The sequence below is a fragment of the Phalacrocorax carbo genome, chromosome 6 (genome assembly GCF_963921805.1).
Source record: "Phalacrocorax carbo chromosome 6, bPhaCar2.1, whole genome shotgun sequence".
Lineage (NCBI taxonomy): Eukaryota > Metazoa > Chordata > Aves > Suliformes > Phalacrocoracidae > Phalacrocorax > Phalacrocorax carbo.
The window spans coordinates 42,293,649-42,319,292 of NC_087518.1; the positions used below are offsets into that span (position 1 = coordinate 42,293,649).

At 39.0% G+C, this 25,644-nt stretch overlaps 1 protein-coding gene across 3 annotated transcripts; it reads right to left on the reverse strand.

Annotated features, from left to right (window-relative positions):
* Positions 1-1,580: 1,580 nt before the first annotated feature.
* Positions 1,581-25,188, reverse strand: ALG6 (ALG6 alpha-1,3-glucosyltransferase). 3 transcript variants are annotated; one of them, XM_064454908.1, is made up of 16 exons: positions 24,934-25,077; positions 24,341-24,391; positions 21,938-22,049; positions 18,581-18,665; positions 15,006-15,095; positions 13,999-14,087; positions 11,660-11,742; positions 10,885-10,949; positions 8,388-8,573; positions 7,755-7,890; positions 5,605-5,690; positions 4,959-5,043; positions 3,771-3,841; positions 2,695-2,763; positions 2,351-2,549; positions 1,581-2,079 (listed from the first exon to the last, which is right to left on the reverse strand). In XM_064454908.1, exons 3-16 carry the CDS (start codon positions 22,017-22,019, stop codon positions 1,882-1,884), a joined length of 1,524 nt encoding a protein of 507 aa, XP_064310978.1. In that variant the 5' UTR covers positions 22,020-22,049; positions 24,341-24,391; positions 24,934-25,077; the 3' UTR covers positions 1,581-1,881. The 3 variants fall into 3 exon arrangements, with proteins under 3 accessions (XP_064310978.1, XP_064310977.1, XP_064310976.1); XM_064454907.1 differs by lacking the exons at positions 24,341-24,391; positions 24,934-25,077 and adding an exon at positions 25,093-25,188; XM_064454906.1 differs by lacking the exon at positions 24,341-24,391.
* Positions 25,189-25,644: the final 456 nt, after the last annotated feature.

Sequence of the window (25,644 nt, forward strand, 5' to 3'; positions counted from 1 at the left end):
GCCTCTAGAGACAAAGATTCCTATTTATGTGTCCTGATACACATCAATGCCACTCGACCTACGCTTCTAAAGAGAAAGGCTGTACTGTGGGCAGAGCTCTTGCATGCACACCCTCAGAAAAATTCTGAATTCTTGTGAAAATATTTAAGTTTTATTGCTTCACAGTGAACTCTTACAGTGTAGGTAAACTGCTAAACTGTACTCACCCTCAATGATGTTACAATTACTCAAGAGCACCTTCTTCATTTTGTCTCAGCTGCCATGGGTATAATGTTGGCTGTGCTTACTTTTTCCACAACAAATAAAGCTGGAAAAACTGAATAAACACACTCAGCTTGTAGACACTTCATTTACAGTATTCGTAAGTGACACAGTTGGAAGTTCCCAGAACAGCTGATTCACACACACACAACCAACACTGCAGAGACAGCCCCAGAACGTGCTAATGTCAGTGACAGTTTGGTATGTGACAGAGCGCAGTGAGGTCAGGGGAGGAGCCTTTAAACAAGGATGGGTTTGAGGTTTTTTTTTTACATATAGTGACAGAGCAGAATTAAGGATTGCCTGACTCCCAATTAAACTATACTACCATTAATTGCTTTATGATTTATTTTCTTACTACATGCTTTGTTATGTATATAATTATTCAATCAATTTGTATTCTCTGAACTATTGGCATTGGAGGCTGTGCTGTGCAGAAGGAGAAATTGCAGAGTTTAGTTCAGTTTACATCTGCAAATTACTATGCAGTAAGGGGTGTTTTTCATTGTGGGTTTTGGGTGTTGGTTTTTTTTTTTTTTCCCTTTTTTCCTGAGGAGCCTTGTACCTGCTCTCAAACTGTACGGCAATACCTCAGCTATTTATTCAGTAGAACCAAGATTTTCAGGCCTGTTAGAAACAGTTGTTGGCACTCGTGAGACTACAGTAGTGTTAAAACCAAACCATAGCTGCTGTTCTTCAGCAAAGGCAGAAATGTCCTCCAACCCACCATGTACACAAGAACCTTCCCCTTTCCAAATGCCAGTCTCTACTTCTGTGCCCAGCACTGACTTTGGTGCATCTCTGGCTTACACGATTCCACAGCATTCTGAAAGTACTGGCAGTGTGTAAAATAACACATATTATAATACAAGAAAACCAAAAGCCTGTGGGTGAACTGAAGCTGCCACAGAATTGCTGTCCAGGTGTGCTACACAACTTGGGTCCATCTTCCGGCTGAGCCTACAGCTCTCCAGCCAGTGACACTGCTGGAAGGTCGGGTTTTCTTCCCTACTGTGTTAGCTGAAGAGCCAAGTGCTCTGCTTAGATCATGGCATCCACAGAGTTCCTCATGCTGACACACAGCCTTGTGCAACAGCCAGGATGAACTGCAGCGCGCCGTATGAAACAGCGATGGAGGGCAGCGCCTGACTACACAAGACAGTTTGTGTCATAAAACAACTCAAGACAACCTAAGAGCTACCAGTCACGAGTCTCTCCTTAACCTGCACTACTATACTTGCTTACGCTTTTCATGCGGGGAAATGCATAAACTTAATGCTAACAAAACTGCTTGCTGTTTTGCTAATACAGCAAGGGTATTTTAGCATTAATTCAAAATTTGGTCCTTTATTGGGTATTTTAAGTTTACAAATGGTAACAAAAGTATTACACTTCTGAAGAAAACACACCAAATCAGATTTCCAAGTGCTCTTCAAAATACTTCTCTCTTAAAACAGTCTTTCATTATTTTGTGTTTAAATGTGCATAACGTGTTTCCTGATTTTCATTAGGTTACAGGAATTGCATTACATCACAAACGGGTTTACCTGCAATGCCAGACACTGTTCACTGAAAATACTCTGTCCTTTCACAGTTTAGTCCTTGACCTTCACAGGTTGATTAACTGATTTTCTTCTGAGTTCTACTATTCTTTGAGTCCCAGAGTATAACAACATTAAAATACACCAAAAATAATAAAAAGTGTAGGCAAGAAATAATGGACACAGACACAGGGAACAAATCCGGGAGCCCCTGTGGAGGATGTGCTGCAGCGCTCAGTACAGACAGGATGCCCATCAGGGTTACGGAAAGAAGAAACTGCAAGATAAGGAATGACAGATTAGCCAATGGTGATTTAACACCTCAAACGAGTAAGCTGTTTCTTTCATAAACTTGGGTGCTCTGTATTCTTCAATCTATACATAGATGACATTGCAGAAAAAAATTATAGCACACTTCTACACCAAGATAGCGTGGCTTTCCCTGTTTGGGGCTTTATAAACAGTCATGGACATAAAACTGGTTTATGCAAGTACTTCAGTACCACGAAGAGGTGCAAGTAAGAGTTATAGGAATTAAAATTGCTTACCAGACTCCTGACAATCTTGGGAAATGACTTAAACCAAGAAACATATCCCTTCAGGGAAAGGGAGAATGGTTTCAGCTGCAGGTCCTCTGCTGAAGTCTTCTCAAATATGGAGAAGGAAGCCACGCAGACTGACAGGAATGCCAGCATCGTCACGGCGTAGGGCAGCAGCAGGCCGTCTTTCAGGAGAAGAGGCAACATACTGTTGAAAAAGAATCACCCGCAGAAGTGAATGCACAGTCTGAGTTATATTTCAAAGAATGTGAAGAGAAGAGGAAAAGAATATTTATTTACTAGAATCGGTGAATAACTCGGTTTTAAAATCATGTTACTAGTATCCAACTCACCTGAAAGTTGATACAAGTAAAAACCATGTAGCCATAAAGGGGATTTCATTTATGATTAAGCAGACTGGTCTAGAATGACAAGAGGAAAAACAGATAAGCAAGACTGAAGTGATGGCACTTTCTCCTCTCAACCTTTCACCCGAACGCTGCGCTCACGCTCCTCCGGAAGGTAGAGCGGAGCTCTGCCCTGCACTCCCCGCCGACACAGGCTCAGAAAGTCCAGGAACAGGCAGTGCCCAAAGCGCTGCTTCCCTGCCGGGGTGCCCTGCTCCCTCTGACACCCCACTGAACCCTAATGCACAAACACACTGCCCTGCGCGGGGGCCTGCAGCAGGAGAGTCGCTCAGCAGGACAGTTGCAGTGTGCTCTGCTGGCACACACAGCCAGGTTAGTGCCCACCCTGTGCAAGGCTTTTTGTCAGCTTTGAGGAGAACCTGTACTGCAACTGCTAGACAACTGCTGGTAGAGGTGACAGGAGTTCTCTAACCACCAGTTTAGCTTTCCTGTCGGGCATGAACAAGAAGCATTAAGAGGGCTGCCTCTCCAAATCTTCCTTTATCAAATGTTACTTTCAGGTACATGTAGGACAGCCACACAGAAGAGCACAGCTGCATACTGCCCCTGCTGCCCTCACCACCTTTGCAGCAGGGGATGGGACAAACACCTTACTGACAAAGGGAGAGAAGACCCCTTTACTGATGCTGGTAGGGTGGTGTCAGCAGCCCAGTTCAACTAACCACCACGCTCCAGCCTTGCTGGGCTGCTAAGTACAAGACTCTGCTGTCTACACCAGCATCACCTTAACAAAGCCCACAGCCAGCATATCCCTGGACAAACAGCTATGGTCTGTGCCACGCAGTACTCCAGGAAATGCAGCCAGAACACTGGCCTGGAGAGATGAGCAAAGCAGGAGAGACCAGCGTGGCTGCATTTATATACTTTCACTTACAAGTTATTCAGAAAACCAAATGTGTAGTTTTCAATATCAGATATATTAGTAAGTGAGAAAGCAGCATGCAAGAACAAGATGAGGAAAAGAAGATCAAAATATATCTACAGAAAAATAATTTACTTACACTGACGCTAGAAGAATAGATTTTTCATGTACTTGAAAGGAGAACAGGAAAAATGACAACGCACAACTAACCTTAGAAAAGGAAAGCAGAAATGTATCAGTATATGTGACTGCAGTGCAAAGCACTGCTGGCATAGACTTTACATGAATGCACGGAGTTAAACAATCCAATTTTTCTAATTAAACGGCTACATTTACTCCAGTGCAATTTACAAGTACACAGAGCTGCTTCTGTAACCACCTGCCCATACACAAAAAAAAAATAAAATTGTTTGAAAGTCTACCCAGAATTATTGACAAAGCATTTCACGTAAAGAGCCCTCGCTCTTGCTTGGCTTTACTGACAAGGGTATCCCCACCAAGTAAACACAATATTCACATACATAAGCGCTGGCAAAGTTCAGTTGTGGCGAGAGCTACCCACCTTTTTGACATAAAATTTTGCTCATCATCATGAACAGCCAATACATCAAAGTAAACAGACTGTCTTTTTTTCCACCAAATAAAAAAAAAACCTATAAATATAAACCAATTCTTAGAAAGGATAAATGTTAAGTTTAGGCAACATTGCAATAAGCTCTCGAACAGTACTCTCATAAAATTAAGAATCGAAATTATCTTGTAACTCTTGAAACCTTAGGACCAGCTCCATATAATTTTGATTTCAAGGAAAACTGATTTTTGCATGTAAGTCATGTTAATGTGCTTAAATTCAATGATATATGATGACTAAGAAAAGGCAAACATTTGGGAAAACAGTATCATTTTCTTTTCAAACTGCTAATGAGCTTACAATGTCCATCTTGGGACTTTTTATTGAATTTTGCAGTCAATGCAGTAGGAAAAAACTAGCACTTTGGAAGCTCAACAAAAAGAGGAGATATTCCAACTCTGTATGAAGCTTTAATGGGTACAAAATCTTCTAAAGGCCCTTTAGAGGACAATAATAAAAATACAGCATTAAATAAAGAAAATTGAGGCTAAGGAAAAAGTCTGGATTTAAAAGACAGGTCAGACGCCCCCCCAGACATATGATAGCAAAACACTTTTTAGCCAATCTCTTCAGCAGAAAGAGAACAGCATTTAATAGTATGCACACTTCTGCACATTGCAGCAACTGGAAGAAGAACTGTTGGTCACACACCAGTGCTGGATCTAAACCAAGGAGCAATTAAAAACATACACTTACCAAAGCAAATTTAAATCCTCGGAGAGAAGGCTGGACGGTTAGTTTTATACAAGTAGGAAGCAGGCTCAGGAATGTTACAGCAAAACTAACAAATTTTGCAAGAACAACAGTTTTAATACATGAGTACACCCACAATATCATAGAATCACTTTTGAAAACTACGTAAGTTAGGAATTCAATTGTAATTTTCAGAAGTACGAAATCACTCAAGGAGACTCAATTGCAAGAGAAGAGCACTGAATGGTCTTCACTGACATAAGTGCTTTTGAAAAAGGAATACAGCATTTCCATTAATATTTCAGACTCTACAGACCTCAGCTTGAATTCTTCACCTAGTCAAAAAATAGAACTGTGAACTCTGACTTCTAAGAGCACTAAGACAGGTAATTCATGCAAATTTTAACTCAGTCTTAACCAACCAAGTAGCTTAAATCACTATATAAACAAACAGGAAGTTTTTCAGTCATAAACATTCCTAACAGTTTTTAGGGAAACTCTTATCGCTTGGGAGAAAAGTATAGTACAGGAAAGAAGACATTTTTTCAAGATTGTAAACAATTCTCATAATTCTTTGACAAAAATTACTCATTTTGCAAAAAAATTATGCAAATAAAAACCAATCTAAAGCATTTCAGTTACGTCTTACCTGAGTTTTAGTTGAGTCTGAGGTGATACTGTGTTCTTTATCTTTATAAGGACACTTAGACTGCACCAAATATTGGCTACTTTATCCTGGAAGGGGGGGAAAAAAGGTAATCAGTGGTAATTACATTAATTTAAACATATTTGTGACTACAATGGGGCTTGGGAAGGACTGTTGGGTTTTTACTATGATACTGCAAAAAGACACTTGCAGATATACCTCATATTCTTTGACATACTTTAAATGATTCTGATCTTCAAAAATTGAAAGTTTCAAGAGACTCATAATTGAGAAATAGTTCTTCAGCACAAGAGATGACTACCTAACTCATGAGATCACACGTTGTGAAAATAAGGCTGTGAAACTATCTGTCCCTGATTAAACACTGGCATATATGAATCTTTTTTCAAATGTGAAGACATTCTGTATACTGCCACATTTCATTACATACCTGAATGCATTTAGCTGTGCTTAGTGCTTGCTAGCAATGACAGAGTTAACCTCTAATAAATCAAGAGGTCTAAAGACATTAGCAGTTGTGCTAGGATCACTTTCAAAATTAAATTTGTAACTACAGCTATCATGCTCCTGAAACTCATCCCTAAACAGCTGCTTGAATCACAGCTGTGTAGACATAACAGCAAGAAAGCTACTAACACCAACAACTGAGCCATCTTCCTCACGTGCTCACTAGCAATACAGAATATGCACTTCAAATTTGCTGAGGATTACAAGTGAACAGAGGGTTTGGCAGCACCAGCAAACACACAGGACGCCCACTTAATAGCCAATACGAGCTTACAACCATCAGCATTTGTTCTGCTTCTGTAAATGGGAACCAATTCAAAGAACCTGTTACATACACCCCAGTATAGATTTACTGTGCATTGCTTACGTGGACACTTTCTCATTTTATCTAGATTAGCATCCTGCAAGTCACTCCCCTGATCAACTCAGAAAATATTTGGGCTAATATTAGACTAAAATCCTTAAGCTCTTTCGGACTCACTGGTTATTGTCATTTAGATTTTATTTTTAAACTTCACACTGAATAAAAAGTATGGTGACCTAAAGTATTTATTTATAAAGTCCAGATAATTCCCAAGGAATAGGTGTTTTTGGTTTGGGGTTTGTTTTATTGGTTTGGGTTTTTCTGGGGGGTGGGGGATGTCATCCTGGGGGGAGGAGGCGTTCATTTTTTTTAAAACAAACTAGCAGAGAATACACTAAGAACAATTCCATACTGCTGCCTAAATAAAATGCTGCCTTTGGTACATCAGCATTAACTTTTGAAGAAAAGTGCCAGTCATTATATTATTTATATCTAAAAAGTCTAAAAGAAAACTTAAGATGAACCAAACTCTGTAAGCATTTGCTTCAATCCCTGTGACACCAAAAACCGGAAATTCAAAGCTTCATTTTATTGGTTAAACTTGAAGCTGAGAATCTGCTTTTAAAAGTGTAATATTAAGACCTCTGCCCTAATTAGGCAAAACAACAACCCCTCAATGTTACTTGGGAAATGGGTACCCTTTCTTTCATCAGCGAGACTCCTGTGACCTCAGCATTAAGTAAATGAATAATCGCTTTACTGGATGAAGGCTGCGGTACTCAGCACCTCACAGCATGCAAATATCGACAGCCTCAGGGAAAGTAAAAGCAGAACTGGCCTAAAACTTTTGGAAAATATTTTGAAAACTTGCACTGAAAATACAAGGTGTGTCAAAAAGAAAGTTCTAGGCTGCACCCAAAATACAATTTTAAATATTTTTTTTTTAAATAACAAGTTCCGTTGAAAGTAGCTGAGCAGAAATGAGAGACTGAAGCTGTTAGCTTTTAAGGTTACATCTTCTGACACTGTCAATTACTATGGAATCTATTTCAATGGAAAAATGTATGGATTGAAGTATGGGTTTGATGATGGGATAAGTGTTGTCTACTCGTATAATATCCTGGAAGATGCCAGCTGAGCTGGGGTTAAATACTGGATTAAATAACTGGCAAGAAATGACTGCTAAAGAAGGCATCTCAAATTACTAGTTCTGTGGCATGTCTCCCACATGAAATCCCTAAAGGTCACGATGAAGGTTTCTCAAAGGATCTAAGAATACAGAACATTTACAGTGGGGTGGGGGAGAAGAAAACATGCATGCCTCAAACAAGCCTCGGTCAATGGGAAAGAGCCTTCTGAGTACTTGCATCATTTGTTCCATGTCGGTACAGAACGGGAGCCAGCAGACAGCGAAGGAAACCACCACTGTCCCTGCTATTTTAGTTAACAATACTAATCTGCAATCAAGAGAAAAGCTTACATCAGAAAAGACAAATCCAGCTACTGGTAACAAAAGTCAGTTCTTAGTTTGTAGCATAAATCTTTTTAAAAAAGAGATACAGAACTGAAGGTAACAAGTCTAGCACAGAAAATTAATCACCCCCAGATTAGTGAGAACAAGTCCATGAGAACCACATTGCTACTACTGTCAGGCTAATCTGGTTGCCCGCTGCAGCCCATATTTAATTTAGCTTACAGAAGAAAGAGTGCTAAGAAAGGACACCTTACCAGATTTTGCTTTTTTTTTTTTTCAGTGGAAATACTCAGTGTAGATCTCAGCAATAAGTGTTTATTTTGCATGAGAGGACTATATTACACAGGTAATGTATTGATACATACTTCCACTAGAAATTAATTCAGAAATGACCACATGAAAATAAGGAGAATCACATTCTCAATGCCAGGCTGCCTGGGCATATTCTTGAGAAGGATAAAATGGTCTAAAGTCACTTACCCCTTTCCTTTCAGCCCCTTCTTGAAGCACTTTCCAAGTAAATAGCAGAAAAAAGGCAGAGAATGGTAGAGTTCCATTTGCTTGTAATTTAAGGCCAGGCAAAATGCCACTGACCCCAAAAGGTCCCAGTCATAAGACAAATAAAGCACACCCCACAGAGCAAAGCCAAGGCTCACTGAGTTGTATATGGTTTTTTATGTCAAGGACAAGATATACATCTTAGCACTGGAAGTCAGTAATGAATGCCGTGAGGAACAAGTGTAAACTAGCATGCAAAATAAGATTTTCCAAGTTAGTTTTAAAAGCACATTGCCAGTTGTGACTGTTGTTCACAGAAATAATTTTACTTCTATTTGAAGTGTAATTCCTGTATTTCCAAGGCTTGATTCAAAGCCTGCACAGGTAAAAATGAGGACAAACAGTGTATGTGCATGTGTGCGTTAATTATACACATAACGTATACTCCAGTCAGCCAAGCTTTTGCTGACAGTGACATTACTTCGTAAGACACATCAGGGTAAATATTTTTTTCTTGGTGTTTACATGATTAGGGATAAAGCTTTCAAGAGTGTCTCCTCCCAGCTCCCCAAAGATATATGCAGAATATTCAAATATGTCCGTATTTAAATTATATACTATTTAGTTAAAGGACTCCTGAGGTTTTCGTGATTATATTCACAATGCACCCTCATCCATGACCAGTTCCCTTCACTGCTAATACTGTACAAACAATGAATAATAGTTCCTAAAAGCAACACTACTTCCTTATGACTTTGAGAACAGGTTCCCAAACTCAGTAGAGTTTGAAGAGACTAAGCTACACTTACTGTTAAATTGCAAAACAGACTACCTTTGTCTTTTATTTTTACACAATGAGAGAAACCAAGTAAGAGATACTTGTCAGAAATTTCACATTTTGTTTTCTCTTTGTCAATATAAATAGCTGTGATAACACACTCAGATTGCCTAGGTTGTTTTCAGCTCACTCAAATTTCCCACTCAAAATCACTACATATATTTGAAATCTCATCAACAAATTGTTACACCAAAAGGCTGTGATCTTGCAGAGACCTGCAGCAGCACTTAAGGTTAAGTAAATCTACTGACTTCTCGGGAGGTGGTCACAGATAGTGAAGTTATTCACGTAAGAGGCAGAGGGCTGGAAGAGACCACAGGAGACTACGCAGAACATATGTCTGCTTCAGCAGTGCCTGCTGCACTTCTGCACTTGTGTCACTCCTGCCATGAGGTTTGCTGAACCTCTTCAAAAAAAATCTAGATGCTGCAGATTCTACAACATGCACAGACAGTCTTGTCCAGCATTTCACTGAACTATGGTTCAAAAGATTTTTCCATGTATTTAAAAAAATCCAATATTTCCTGGGGTAACTTAGAGCCGCTACTTCTTGCCCTATCCAACGTAAGTCACACAGAACAGATAATCGCCTTACTCTCTGTACGTCTTTTACATATTAGAAAACTAACTAACCCTGTGCTGCCTTCTGACCACCAGCTTCTCTCACCTAAGATGAGCTGCATTCATTCCCATCCCCATTATTGTAAGTGATGTCTCCAGGTGATCTACATCTTTAATAAGTCAGGCCAAAGAGAATTTCAGAATTCCTGAACTGTAACTCAAATATCCAAGAATGTTATGAATTTTTTTCCTTCCAAATCTGCTTTCCTGTCAGGCATGAATCTTCCAAGTTCACCACACACTCTCTCAGAAGAAAACCACAAGTTAGTAAACTATTTGATTGTCAAAACTTCATTCAGTGGTAGACACCGAGATTCAGTATCTCTTTGGAATATTTAAATATCTACACTTATTACAACTCCAGGATTGCATCCCTCTGGCTTGATGGCCCTAAGCAGCACAGTCTGGAGTAGTCAGCTAACAGCATTTCCTTGTTGATGTGCAAAACAAGCATAAACCCAGAAATCTTATTTTAAAAGACCTACCTGTAAAGGTGTCTGCCACCAATATTAACTGGTTAGCTCTGATGGCCTAACTCGTATTAGATGGCAAGCTTTTAAACGGTTAGGCATTAAGTGAGGCGAAACCAGTCTCAGGTAATTGTGAAGGCAAGACAGAATACCACGTTTTATAGAACTAAACATTTTGAACAACTACACTTGACACATTCTTCTGCAATCTCAAAGATCTAAGGTGATTCTCTTTCCAAACACAAATCACAGGAGCACAAGCCGTCGTTCTATTCACTGTCATAATACCATTGACATTTTCTGCAATAAAGCGACTGACAGAAATTCAAGTTTGAGGCACAGGAAGAATGCTACTCATGTTCGGATTGATTTGTCCCAATGTCAACTATTTATCTCCAATATATTTCAGACTTAGAGTTTTCTTTACTGAGGGGCAGAAGACCCTCAGATGTCTTCATATACAAATGTAACCCTCTTCCCAGCTAATGACAGGTACTAAAGAACTGGTACTTTGTAAATGGAAATTCATTTCACTGCAGAACAAGGATACTGGAAGTGTCCATGGTCAATAAGAATGAGGCCTGGGTAAAGTAGTATACAGAGAGCACTGGAAACCTGTAAAGAAGGATCAAAAAAGAGCAGGGAAAATAATTACTTCTAAGTTAGACATTAGACAGAGGAACTTACACTACTTCTCCAGTACAAGAATTTGCCTCTCCATGGTGCATCCTATATATAAGAATCTTCTTCTCTACAAGTAATCATTTGTCAGTAATATTTTGAGGAATAAAAAAGGATAAAGGTTTTCTATAAATAAGAAAATAAGAAAATATTGAATGGGGACCAGCCTGCCCTTTGCCAACCAGCTCAAAGATTACCCACACCCATCTTAAAGATTGGAACTACTCCAAAAATCAGAAGACTTATTATTCCAAAATGTATTGGTTCTATCATAAGGAGTGTGCAAGACAAAGCAGTTCCTAGATTCCCCTATGTCACAGCACAAATCTTGCTTCTACTACCCAAGTAATAAATTCAGAAAGAAATATAATTCAGGAGTTTGTGGTTACTAAACTTCAGAGCATCTTGTTATTGTTATTGAAAGCACTAAAATAATTACTGTAAGATAACTTAGTGGCTTTTTTTTTTTTTTAACTGAAAAGCCTTTAATATGAGATATACTGATTGTCACCAGTTTTACAACAACTGAAGCCATCGCCATGTTCTATATTTTAACTAACTCTCATACTGTTACATTTCTACCCTGTTTTAACAGTATGCTTTCTTTGGTTTTTAATTTACACACACACACCCCAAATACTTGCCTTCTTCTTAGTAGATGTTTCTTTCAAGGAAAAACAATACAAAATAACTGCAGGAATATAAACCAGCAAATCAGCGACGAACACTGAAAAATAAAGATTAACTTTACACTAGAATCCTCCCACATACCTCATCTTAATGCTATTCAAGTTGTCTATTTTCATCTGGATTGTGAATCTTTAGCTCTGCTTCTTAATGCTCCACATCTTGGTTGTATTTGGTGTAAAAAAATCTCAGATTGTAATAACTACACAATGTTGGAGTGAGACTAGTTGCCTACCTTTTGAATGTGGGGTTTGCATCTGTATCCTCACTGAAAACTTCACTTTAGTAATTCAATTCAATGGAAGTTCAAAGGTCATGTGACTATAGTTTCAGCTGAATCTGCTTTTTTATCGTCTCACATTGTGTTACAGTATGTTTCATTGTTTCAAAGATAGCTCAGGTTTGGCAATTACACCAAAGCTAATTTTTATCAATTGTTTTGGGAACAATAAGGAAAAAATATAGGCAAATAAATATTAAAATATCAGAACATTCTTCATTAGAATAAACGGGGTATTTCCACTTCAAAGGACAAAAAGAAAAAGGTCTACAGAATTTGATCTTGTTAATGTTTCTAACTCTATCAGTTCTGATGTCCAAAAGCTGCTGCTTCCATGTGTTCAGCTGTTTTGGCTTCTGGCACAACCTCAGTCAATAAGGGGGCACACTCTAGTTCCTCACATGCCGAAATGAGAGAAGGCATTCTTAATTCTCAAAAGAAATCGACTATGACTAGATCCAGTCAAGTTGTTTGATGGAAAAGATAGTCTGGAGGCAGAATTAAGAAGTTCTAGGTAGTTACAATCTCCAATGTATCTGTGTGAATTACTAGTAACATAGATAAATAGACTAAAACTAGTTTTTTTGTTTTGATCATCTGCCTACAGCAAATATATGTAAGAGAGTCAACAAGAAAACAGAACCAGCCAATAGAATTATGCCAACTCCTGCTCGTGCTTAAACCACCAGGCGAATTCTTCTTGAGTGTTGTTTTAAAAGCCTGAGAAAAATCTCAGCTTATTTCTATAAACCTATTTCAGGAAATGTGCAATTATTCTAAGCCTGAAAGCATACTTCGCCTCTTTTTAGTCAGAGGGTTTAGAATAAAATGTTTAAAGATACCAGTTATTCAGTGATGAATTGTTTTGCAGGCTTAAGCCACAATTAAACAAATATGCCCAAGGTGTTAGCAAAACAAATACACTGACACTTAAAATAAAGGTGTAATACCAACAGCTGACATTGACCATTTTGAATTATTTTAATGTATTCTTTTAATGGCTATTGTTAAAAAGTATTTATCAGTTCTCCTAGATCCATCAGCGGTTTGTCAAGTGAGTTGTTTTCAAAATTAATAAAGACCATTTCAAGGGTAATTAAGTTCTAGTGATTTTTTTTTTTTCAATTCAATCAATTACTAGAGACCAGACTGAGAGGTTTGTGAAGTACAGAAAAAGCTACTGATGAACAACAAATCCTGCTCTTGTAATCAGAAAGCATTTTGTGGGACTCTAGTGTTATGCAAAGCAAAAGTCAGATTTAAAATTAAAAGAGAACATTAACAGGGTAATATGGCATCTGCCGTTGCTTAGAGAACGAGAGCTCACTGGCCACATTGTTTGCTGTCCTACTGATACAGCTACTGAATTAAGTTATCTACAAATTTCTTCATACCCTTCTTTCATCCTTTTCTTTGTAGAGACAGTTGAAAATAATCAAATGGTCAGAAGAGTGACTGCAGGAAATTTAGGATAAAAGTGGTAAAATACATTTTAACCTCTTTGTTAACAGTTTTATCTCTAGGAAGCAGTGACCATTGGAAAGAAAAGTGACATCTTTAAAAATATCAAATCTCTCCCCCTTTCAGATGAAGTATACAGCTCAAAGATCTCTGAAACCTCAAGAGGTTGTTAAGTCAGTGAACGCAAAATAATTTTATAATAAAAACCAAGCTAAGCTGAAAATTAAAAGCATATTTATCAGAATGGAAGGGAAAACAATACTATTTTTAAAACTAAAAAAATGGGTCTATGCTACCAAAAAAGAAAGTAGCTTTGGTTTAGAGTTTCTACAGAATCAATTGGGTTGAAAACTTTTTTATATATTTTATATTTATCAGCTTCACAAATGATGGCAGAAAAGAACACAGGAGTTTCATTCATAAATGAACCTGCAAAGCCACCCAAGTTAAAGAGCTGAGAATAAACTGGTAAAGACAGAAGCTGCATGATATTAAACATATTAAATTAGTGAGACAAATCTATACGACCATACTAAGGAAATATAATTTTCCTACCTGTTGTACGCATAAATAACTTATGTGGTTGACTCTCATACCCCCGAGATGTGTGCAGAGCAATCCAATCAGGATTTATTAACTTTGCACTGTAAAACAAAGTACAGACACATCAAAACGTAGACAGTTCTCATTTCCCTTTACACTCCTTCAGCAATAAAGATGACATGCACAGGAACATATTCCAAGAATTAAGATGAATGAGAAGAAATATTTCAAAGAGCAATAATGATCAATGAAAGATTTTCCTCACCACTAGAACAGTTTACACTATAGACTTTAGCTACTATTTCACCATTCAAAAAAAATATACTTGAAAACATTAAAAATGGAATACAATATTTATTAGGACAAGATAACCACCTTCAGTCTAGTTCCACTGACTTTTAAAAAAAAAACAATTGTAAATACCTTTCATACTTAAGTATTAAATATAAACCATTTACAGTTCACATAGATGCCCCACATAACTGTGCCTGTGCACTTTAACCTACATTCTTATTCCATAAGTCTCATTCCAACAGCAGTAAAGCCCTTGTGGAAAAAGTGTTCCAATAACAGAATTCTATTTACATGATATCCAGTCATCAAATGTCACTTGGGCTCTCAATACACGAGAGCTTTCCCATAAGACGCACCCAATTCCTACAGAACTTTTCTCTGTGCATCACTGATCCAACAGTAACTTATATAGAAAGTTAAATATCTAAGTCACATCTAAATCTAAAATTTACAGACCTGGCAAAAAGAAGAATGTAACCCTTCAGTACCCCCTGCAATAACTACAAGACAGAAAAATAGCAGTATTAGTTTTAAGCAATAGGGATACACATAAAAACTATTTCCCTAGCTTTCAAGTAGCAAACAATACTCATCAGCTGCCCAGATTGACAGTTTTTAGCTACTAGTTTCTCTCTTCAGGAGAGAAAGGGAAAAAGGGGAGGGGGTAGAGAGATTAATTTGGTGTTTTGTATTCTCCACAGAAGTATTTAAAATAAAAAACTTACATATAAGCACACACAAAACTGTGATAGGCAGTAAGAGGTGGATAATCCAGGCCCCAGTACAGCAGGTTGTTATCACTTGTATTGAAGTACCTAAAAAAAAAAAAACTAAAGAAGGATCTACATTTCCAGTTTTGTCTCAACTCAAGGAAAAGGCTGAATATTAAACCAAATAATTTCATCAACGTATTCAAAAACCAGAAGTTTGCACCTTCTATATCTGCTTTATTTTACCTCACACAAAAAGAAATCTCAAGCAACAAAACCAAAGCAAAAGTGATTTAGAATACATTCACTTTTGTTTGCAAAACAGTGTAAAAAAGAAATCTGCTAAAGCTTACTCACCTGGAGAGGGAAAATCCTTTATATGAACAGAGTTTGACAAAAATCCAGAGACAAAGCCTGCACAAAAACAGTACATCTACTACTACTAGTACGTCTACTGTAGCTCTAGATTTGTTTGTGTCATAGGCTTTGCAGGTCTCACCGGCATCTATAAACCAGACCTACATTTTTCATGCATGTCAATTATTCCAGAAGACAGCCATCAATTTGCCAAGAAGTAAATAAAAACAACGCAGTTAAAAGGAAATGTCAAAATACATTTAATTCACTAGTGATTTTTCCTTATATTAATCCTAGATTCCCTTTTTTTTTCTGGACTTGGACAGCACATTTAATATGTGACAATGACTTCAGAACAGTTAAACTTTATCTGCTACTTTTTTAGACTATAACGTAGAAGCAGTTCACAACTTCACTACTCAACAGTCCTTAACATGAAAATTCTGAAAAAACATCAGTTGAAGTCACACTGCTGGAAAGCAACTGAACAGAAGTGGAAAAGGGTGGCATAACACAGATAAACAAAAAGCAGCGTAAGTCTGGAAGAAAACTATGCCACAGCAGGTGCACCTGGGCAATTCTGTGTGCATGAATATAGCAGTCAAGGGGCTAAAATGTTCCTTAGAAGGCAACACCAAGTTATCAGAGTAACACCTCCTGAATAACCAACACAAGGTCATGAACCGCAATCAGATATGTCAGCCACAACCACCTTACCTAGTTCTACCTCAAAACTCTGGCAGACCACATGAGAGAAAGGAAAAGGATTTTCCCATTTGTAATTACATTGAGGCAGTATTTCTATGGAAGGTTGGCAGCAGTTAATATTAGGTCACCTCTTCCAAATGAGTAACAGAGGCTTTATCCAAGGAAAACAGAAGTTAGAAAAACAAGGCATCAGACCCTTTACATCTTACAGTGAAACAGGCTGACCAGTCTACTCTAACTGCCAAGGGGCAAGCTCTTGGCTTTACCAGTTTCTCTCTTCAAATGCAGCCAATTTTTCACATTTATTTTAGTAAATGGTATTTCTTGAATTTGTTATGAGCTGCCTGAAGTATCCTATGAACTGATGATAAATCATATTTCTCCGAGTTGCATCTCTGCTTATTATCCTACAATTCAAGATTGCTCATGCCAAGGCAGTTCAGATTCTTCATGAAGATTGTAATAGTCTGCAACTTAATAGTAAACTTTCCTGGTTTCTGGTGTGGTTTTTGGTTTGGGTTTTTTTTTTAATTTTACCTTCCATAACTCATAGTTTCAACAGAAAAAATAATCCCTACACCCAGTAATATTTAGAAAAAAGTCTTAATGGTTTTAAATAAGAGTACAATAAGAAAAGATATTCTTAAAGTAGCCTTTAATAAATAATGTCAAGGCTCTAAAGAATAATATAAAAAAAGGAACATTTAAATTCTGGCCCCTGGCTCAGAGAAATCTCACACAAGGAAACTAAGTACAAACCATATTGTAGTTTACTGTGGCATTTTTTTTTAATTAAATCTTTGGTTTGGATCAAAGAAAATAAGCACAGAACATGAAGCTGCATTACCTATACATGCCTGTTTAGCAGTAAACCTGACAATTAAGTCTGTGAAAAGATCAAGAGATCTTATAGGACTACGTCCTCATGAGCACACTACTCTCTATATTTACCTAGACAAATTGATAGACAAACATGTGCTTGCTGCAGAGACAGCTTTTCTAAATACTGAACAAGTAACAGCACTAGAAGTGACTAGAATCTCAACTTCAAATTTGAACACTATTTTTACACACCAGAGTACAACATCTTTTCACACTGTGTACTTCTGTAATACAGGAGGGGAAAGACAGCTTAACATTCTAGAATGTAACCCCTTGCATGTCAGCTGAGACATCCTTTTCCGAACACCCAAGACCACATACGACTTTGCTGTACTAGAGATTCAATTCCTAAAGCAGACCCAATACAAAGAACTTGTGTTATAAATAAAACAAAGGGCAAATACAACAAGACTGAGATGCCCAACTGCCAGCCCATAGGCTAAACCCAGCCTGCAACAGAGTTTCATCTGGCCCTTGGGAATGCCTAGAAATAATGACTACCATAACTCTTAATTTTAAGTACATTTAGTTCCACGTAGCAGAGTGGATCAAAGCTGCCAACTCTATTATACAGCTCTCCATTATCCCAACTCTGACACAATGAGGGGTTTAGCCCAGAAAAATGTAGAAGAGAAACGATAATACAGGTATAACGGGATGATCTGAAGTCACAATAGTCATCTGCAGAGTTCCACAGAGTGCCATACTTTCAGAATTGGACCCTCATATATTTACAGAAATACAATTGAATTAATATTCTGTTCTGTCATATTGGTCTGTTCTCCAACAGATAGCTGAGGAAAAAATTACACAAAACAGAATGTCACTATCGCTGTTGGAAGATGACCTGGAGATCCACTGTATTCCAATTTGTGTTGTAGTATATATTTGGATTACATAATTTTTACCGTTCCACCCAAGCTCTAAGAAGTATTAGGAATAATGTCTAAATAAATAAATAAAGTATTTGGAGTAATTTTTCTACTGTTTTAAGTGATCTGCACAAATTAGGTTCACTATGTTTACATCTAGATTCCAGGCGCCCACGTTTTAAAATCTATATTAAGAACATCAGTGTGAACAATGAACTTGCAGGTGTAAAAAACCACTAGCACCTCTAGCACGAGAATTCAAGCCTCTGCATTTACTGAGATGCCCTTGCCTTTTAGCTTAGGGGCGATGAGCAGAGTGCGTTTTGGTTTTTTCAGTGCTGATAATCATGGAAGTTTTTGTGCATTAGAGAACTGGAACTCAGGAAGCTGAACTGATTTTTTTCTAAACAAGGAGAACAAGCTTCTCTCTGATCTCTCATATAAATTGCTTCTTGTTCTTTCCAGTCAATTCAAAACAAAGCTGGAGCTTCACAGTAAGACCTACCAGTCAAAATATTTTGTTACAAAAGCTCATATCTAGCAGGCCAAAGTTCCAAATTTTAGCTTTTTTCCTTTTTCATGAAGAAAATGGTACCTCAGTCTAAGAACAGGGTGACGATATATTACCACAAAAGTGTTTTTAGAACTGTTCAGAGAACAGTGGAAGACATTGCACAGATCTTAACCTTAAAGGTATATTAAGGTAAGAAATGAACCAAAGTTTCATTACATTTACCCCTTTGTAACCTGAACTACAATAGCACTACGTACCACTGCCTGATGGGTAAATTGTAAGTAACTTCTTGCCAGTGTCTCTGAGCTTCATAGTCTCCATACATAGGTGGTTTTCCTGCACCTAAGAAGAGATGACAGTATTTAGGAATTTATTTGGTTTACACAGGTTGCTTTTTCTCCAGATATGTATTTGCACAATAATATATTACTAATTTTGTTCTCCATTCCTCTACAATATTTGAGAAGAAAACAGAGACCTCATCTGCTATGCAGTCTAACAGGGAGAGGGAAAGAAAAGAAGTTATGCGTTCTTTTGCCTTTCTGGATATTTCTGCGACAAGCATTTATCAAGATATTCCACTGTGAAGAACTGCTTCCTCAGCTGACAAAAAAAATCATTTCCAAGTGTAGATGAAAAATGTGGTACTTTCTCTGAAATAAGAAAATGGTCATAATGGACATCTTATACTGATTTTGTATGAACTACTATGCTTCCTTAGTATATAATAATTGACAACATTCTCACTTGTGTTTCAGCCGTGTCGTGGTACCTTGCTATTAAAATTAACAACCAGCCTTATTTTTAAATTTACTCAGAACTAGGACCCGCTGCAAGTCTCCCGATTACTCTTTCCTCCGTCGCCCGCTTTGCAACACTAGCATGAATACTGTACCTCTCCCTTTCCCCATGACTGTTAATAGAGTTAAGATTAACCATTTACTAAATCAGGCCATTCACAAAATACACAAAATAGGTTTAGAAGAAGTTTTTTCTTATACTCTACAAAGCTTTCTAAATAACTGCTCCATTTTGTTTACAGAAATTCTCTCTCACATATTTTTCAGCTGAGTGATTGTTATGTAGCAGTTTGGCAAGGCGGATTATGTTAAAGGACACTTTTCACACATGCATACGTAAGTCTCAGGAGACTAACATTTTTTTTTCTCCCCACAGAAAAAGGCTTTATCAATGCAAATACTTCAGATATCTACTCATAAACAATTCCCTCAACGTAAGCCTAACTCTGATAATGGCAGTAAGTTAAGCATCTTTATCACAGAGTTTATTTACTTCTATTAACCTGTACTTATTGAGAACAGAAACTGGACTGATAGTACTTCCAGCAAAATATTGACACTAGCCAGACAGAGATTTAAGAGTTTCTTTAAAATATAGGAAAGCCATCTATATTTTTTTCCACATGATCTATGTTTGTGGGAGTCACACAAGCTCAGAAGAAATGAGTTGGCTTCAGAATGATCAAGAGATCTTAATCCAAAGGTTCAATTACTAAAAGCCAAATGCAGCGGCTGATCACACAGCAGTTTGAGAATGCATATTCAGCTTCCACCTACAGCAAGCATCAAGGATACAGCCAAACAGAATTCAGAATTAATAAAAATTGAGTATTTTATTTTAGAAGGATCACAAATACTTTAGAGTGGTCTTACTCAGTTTTATTGTTACCTGGAAACAGACATTTTTAAGGGTCTGAAACTGCATTTCAACACAGGTATTTAGCTTCTACTCATTTTGCAGGAGTTTGGTAATGCATTAAAAAATTATGCATTAATCTATTAAGCCAATTTTTTTCCTCAATAATTCTCCAAGACCAACTAATCTAAGGCCATCATGAATGGCAGCCTTTCAAAACTAGGTATTAGTTATCTGCTTGCTCACCATCATGACCCTAATTTCAGAGGCAGATCCAAAAGCATGCTAGATAGCAAGCAACAGAATGGAAACAATACAGCAAATCAACACTATACAGTAAATGAGGGTAGAATTAACCTCCTTGCTTCTGGCCATCCATGCCATGCATGGTTTCAGAGTATGTCGAATCAGCATTTTCACCAGAGTCTGCTTCAGAGAACGATGACTACTTCTAATCCTTTGCTCTGTTTTATTGCATTGAGCAGCAGTTAAAGCAAAACAACAGGATCACATCAGTTTAAACATCACCCTGCCTATTTTTTTTCCTTGCTCCTGTCATTAAAGGTTTATTACATCTGAAGGAAATCAAAAAGAAAAATAATTTCTAGCATACTTATGCATTTGACAGCTCTTTCTAACATTCAGATTTGTCTCTTTTTTCAAGCCAGTCAGTACTCAAAGTCAAGCACATGCTTTAGTAATTTGCTGGATTGGATCAGGGTCAGCTTTTTCTGTTCCAAAAGAAGTTATATGATTGTTCTGTATGAAACAAGATTAAATGAATTGCTATTAATTAATGTGAATTGTTATTTTAGTTCTGGCATTATATTAAGACTCTTTGAGAATTTTGATTTGAAATTAAATCAACTAAAAAAAATCTAGCTAGCAATGTAATTGTAAATACTTGCAATGCAACAGAAATTTAATATTGTATGACAAAAGACAGGGTGTTTGCTCTTCTGCATACAGATGGGTAGAAGAGTGCTTCAGTTACCTATAGAACAGATGTCTCATAATGGCATTTTCAGAAAGCAAACTCAAAATTAAACAATTGTGCAAGAAGGTATGCATGCAACTTATCTTCAAGCAAATTATCTTCAAGTACATGAAACCCAGGAGTTACCGGTTCAAAAATCACCAGAGTACTACTGAACAGCTCCAACTATTCAGGGTATGAGGCTCCCAATTACCTTAACAGAAAACCAGAGTTGAATCTGACTGAGGTTGTGATTCTTTTAGCTGATGGGGACTGAAAGTAATGGTTCATTAAAAAAATATATATATATATTTGCAGAGAGCAAGCTTTGTGCAAGCTTATAGTAAGTATAGGAATGGCGTTGAGAGGTTTGAAAAAAACTGGCTGGTTCTTTGCAAGCATTATCAAATGGGGAGGAGAAAAACTCATCTATTAAAAGAATATAGCTCTAGTTCATGCTGTAAACAACCTTAAGGAATTACAGCTACAAGGCAGAGTGTAATCGTTCACTCCACATCACCTTTGCACCGTCTTCATTATCACCAGTACAGTTTTATCTAAATATAAATTAAGTCTGTATCTGTTACAGAACTTAAAGGACAAGATTAAACAAATTGGACTGCAATAATATTCTGCAGATACTGAAACAACAAAGGCATAGGGGTGAACAGCCAGCTGTTGTTTGGCTCCTCCTAAAACATTACTGACCATCACTTCCCCCCACCCCCCAAAAAAAAGCAGCAGGTTTTTTTTCACCATTTTGTTCCAAGCAGCTGTGATGTTAATCACTGCACACTTCAGAAAAATAAGAACAAGGTATTATAGGAACCTTAGGGAAATAGAGAGGCACTAAAATATGACAATACTTGAAATAACACATTGCTTCCTAGTTATGATTTTACATATAAGTTTACTTTAATTTACCACAAGCTCCATAATTCACCTTCATGTGGTTGTTTTACAGACCGTGAACATGTATTACCTGAATAAGAACCAAGCGATACAGTCCAGCGTACAGTAAGTGCTAATAAAACAGTAATTGCCATTAAGCTCCACTTCTCCATAGCTGGTCTTTATAACAAGCCAAAAGGTACCTGGAAAAAACACCATAAACATTGCTACAATACTGTCCATGTTTTTGTTCCTTAGGCATTTAACAGCACTACTGACCGCCCTGGTTTCCACACACACACCCGCAGCCAGAAGCATTCTGTTACTATCTTGTGCCTGGAAGCACACTGCAATCAGAAGGCGTTTTAAGTAATGAAGAATTTCTAACCATGAAGCCAAACCCTCCCCAGAAGCAACTTCCCCCACTCCTGAGCTAGAAGGTGAAAAGGCATCTGACAAAATGCATAAAAACAACAGCAAGAAGGGTAAAAGATTTCAAACCATGTGTACACACACATACATTTAAGCATCATTTTGATAAGCTCCACACAATTTGCTATGCAAACATGTAGCACATTTTACCTGTGAGAAGAGAAGATGCTACAAGAGACCACCGAAAGATTGAAGTGGTAGTCAAAATACTCATGCCAACCACGTAAGTTATGTAGCTCACAAACTAACATTTGCCACTGAACAAGAAAAACCTCCTCAAAACCTCCTAGATTAATAACTCACTAGGAAAAAAATATTAACAAGCATGTAATTTTAAAAAGTGAGCAAATGTCCCAGTATTAAGATAACGCCACTTATTTTCTCGATTAAGAACACCACAGCCAAATTATGCAAAATGCAGATCTGGTATAGCCTTGTCTGTTGATTTAAATATATTCACAAATTATGTGAAAGTTAACTATATGCTGGCAGGTCTTATGCTCAACTAGGTACTGTCTGTTCTGCAGCCATTATAAAAGCACAGAACCCATTGTAAACTCTGTATCATGCATTCTAATTGCACAGGAATATAGTCATGAGCCAATGTAGGAATGCAAACTAACGATGAAAAATCCCTGGTCTGAGCCTTACTTCGGTCTCCGCAATATTCAAAAGGGGGCTTGAAATTCTACCTCTCCTTTGCCAAGCATACACACACTACCGATCAGCTACCTCTCCCTAGAGGATACACCAGATGAAACCTACCAGCCTCAAGAGGTCTCCTACCCAAAAAGGCAGGACTGATCTCCCAGCAAGCCTGCATACTAAGGATCCAGTAACAATAAGAAACATTGCTACATCTGTCTAGTTGAAGGCCACATTCATCAAACTCAGAAATCAAGAAACAGGAAAGTAATGATGTTACCCTATGCAAAAAAAACCCAAACACTAATTATAGAATATACCAACTTTGACCCAGAGAATCAAAAATATTTTAGTCTGCATAATAAACAATTTTGAAGAAGCTACTCCAGTCTTGACAGTGAGAGACAGCAGTAAATCCAAAGGCTGTACTTCTGCCACATCAGCAGCAGTAACGCTTCCCTCCACAGTCAGCAACAGATACATTACAGAAGAGTGGATGAGACTTGGTACAACTGCCAAAGACTTTGCTCGCAGAAGCAGCATCATCTGATTTAAGCGAGTTTAATATACTTGCTACTGCCAAAAAAAAAACCAACAAAAAATCCCACACAGCAGCAGTACTGAACTGCTGTTTTACTAACAGACAAGCAACATATAAGACATTTTAGGTTATTCTGTGCAAACTAAATCCATATTTATCTACTGTTCACAGAAAGATATGACCCAACACCACCACCAAGGGAAAAAAAAAGTTACTTTAACAATATAAATCCATTACAGCAGTAGATCACCATCTATAGGCAGAAACATGAACACTGGTATTTGCATGCTTTTAATGCTACACCTGTGCCTAAACCACAGGATAGGCACATCTACCTGAATAAAAGACACTGAGGTCGATTCTGTACATCATTTTACCCTAAGTGAAGTCTCGTGCTTCCTAAACTTGGGTCCAGTAAGAACACAGTCCTATGTGACTTCCAAAATCAAGTGTCCCAAGCCTGGCCTTTCCTTTCTATGAAATACTCACATCTGCTCTTCCTTTCTATCTCCAGTTAGAATAACTATTAATTATACTTCTTAATTCCTACATAATGCCAGTCTCACCTATAGACAGACCCCCCCCCCCATCTCTGTTCCTCTCATTTACTTCTGCCATTCCCTATATTTGGAGTAACTGTCATTTTCTGGGGTATTGTCTTCTTTACCTCCTCTCAAAAGGAGTTCTTAAAATATTCTTTCCTATTTCTTTTTAATCTTTAATAACTATTCCATACCTCCTGAAACATAAGCCATGCTTTTATTAGACTCTAAAGCACAGATCTCTAATTTTTGCTATCCCATGGGTAACAATGTTAAACAAATAAGACTTCTCAGGAGAAAATAAAGCTGGTTTGGTCAGTCTCAAACTTTTTACCTTCTGCCTGTGGATGAGCAACACTAGAGGGTCTCTCAAGCAAGATGCCACCTATAACCATAAGGTGAAAATCACAGCTCAAAAAAACCGCTATCCTTCCATGCTGCCTACTATGAAGGCTCAGATAAATAGCACCAATACAAACCACCCACTCCTTGCCAAGGGGAAGCTTACAGAGCTCAGGCAGAGATGCACGACCCTTAATATAACTCGTTGTTTTAAAACAGATGTCAGCATGCAACTCAGCAGCGTCCTGTTCTTCCTCAGAAATGAAAATGCTAAATGAAGGTTTCGTTTGTTGCCCTAACACCCGCTCCGTAAGCCTGCTGTCCCTTACTCCTGTTTATTTCTCAGATTCCCTCACTGACCCTGCTCCGTTCCCAGCCGCCTCAGGGAGAGGCAGGAGGGTGAGCTCAGGCAGAGGGACTTGCCCCCGGGCCTCCCCCGACGCCGCCTCGCCTCTCTCCCGCGCCGGCGGGCACCGCGCCTCGCCTCGCCTCCCCTAAACTCCCTCCCGCCCCGCCCCAGAGACCCGACCCCGCTCCCCTCAGCCCCAGCCGCCGCCCGCGCCCCGCCGAAGCGGCTACACCCACGCTAACACGGCCTCTCCGCCCGGGGCGGAGCAGGGCAGGACCGGGAGAGCGAGGCGGCCCACGAGCCCTGAGAAAAGGGAAGCGGCCCCCAACCACCCGCCTCAGCCCGTCCCGTCCCGTCCCGTCCTGCCGCTCTGGCGCGAGCCGGTGGCTCCTTACTGGACACAAGAGGCGCGCACGCGCTTCCGCGTTGGAAGCGGCTTCCGGCCTCCGCCGGCTAAGCGCGCGCGCGCCCGCCCGCTCGCCCGTCAGGCGGCGCAGTGCGCATGCGCAGGGAGGGCGCGCGAGCGCGCGCGCCTGCGCGGCTGCGTCCCGGCGGCCGTCGGGGGGGCGGCGGCGGCGGCGGCGGGCAGGGCCGGGTGTGGGGGGTCCCTGCCCGCCTCGGAGGGGCCGGGGGGCCGGCGTCGGGGGCTTGTGAGCGGCAGCCCGGCGGGCAGCCTCGTCCCGTGCCGCTTCACCCCGGCGGGAGCTGCAGGAGCGGGGGCGCCGTCGTTGTTTCAGCCTGCCCGCAGGACCCGCGTGGCACTGGCAGTGCTCACCTCTCCACTGCCGCGGTTAGGGGGAGCGGGAAAATGCATCGTGGGGGTCACTGGTGAAAAGCGCAGGCCTGGCACGCAGGAACACCGGCTTTTTGTTCAGGCGGCGAACCCAAGTGTTTGTGTGTTTTTGCAGAAGGGAGGGAGCAGCTGGGAGACTTGTTCTTTAACCACG

Excerpts from the sequence above, each read along its gene's own strand:
- ALG6 (XM_064454907.1), bottom strand. The coding sequence starts at position 22,019 with ATGGAGAAGTGGAGCTTAATGGCAATTACTGTTTTATTAGCACTTACT. Across the intron at positions 14,088-15,005 it reads AGTTTTGTGTGTGCTTATAT|TGCAAAGTTAATAAATCCTG; the intron begins GTAAGTTTTTTA and ends TTTGTTTTACAG. Across the intron at positions 3,842-4,958 it reads GAGGATTTAAATTTGCTTTG|GTTAGTTGTGCGTTGTCATT; the intron begins GTAAGTGTATGT and ends TCCTTTTCTAAG.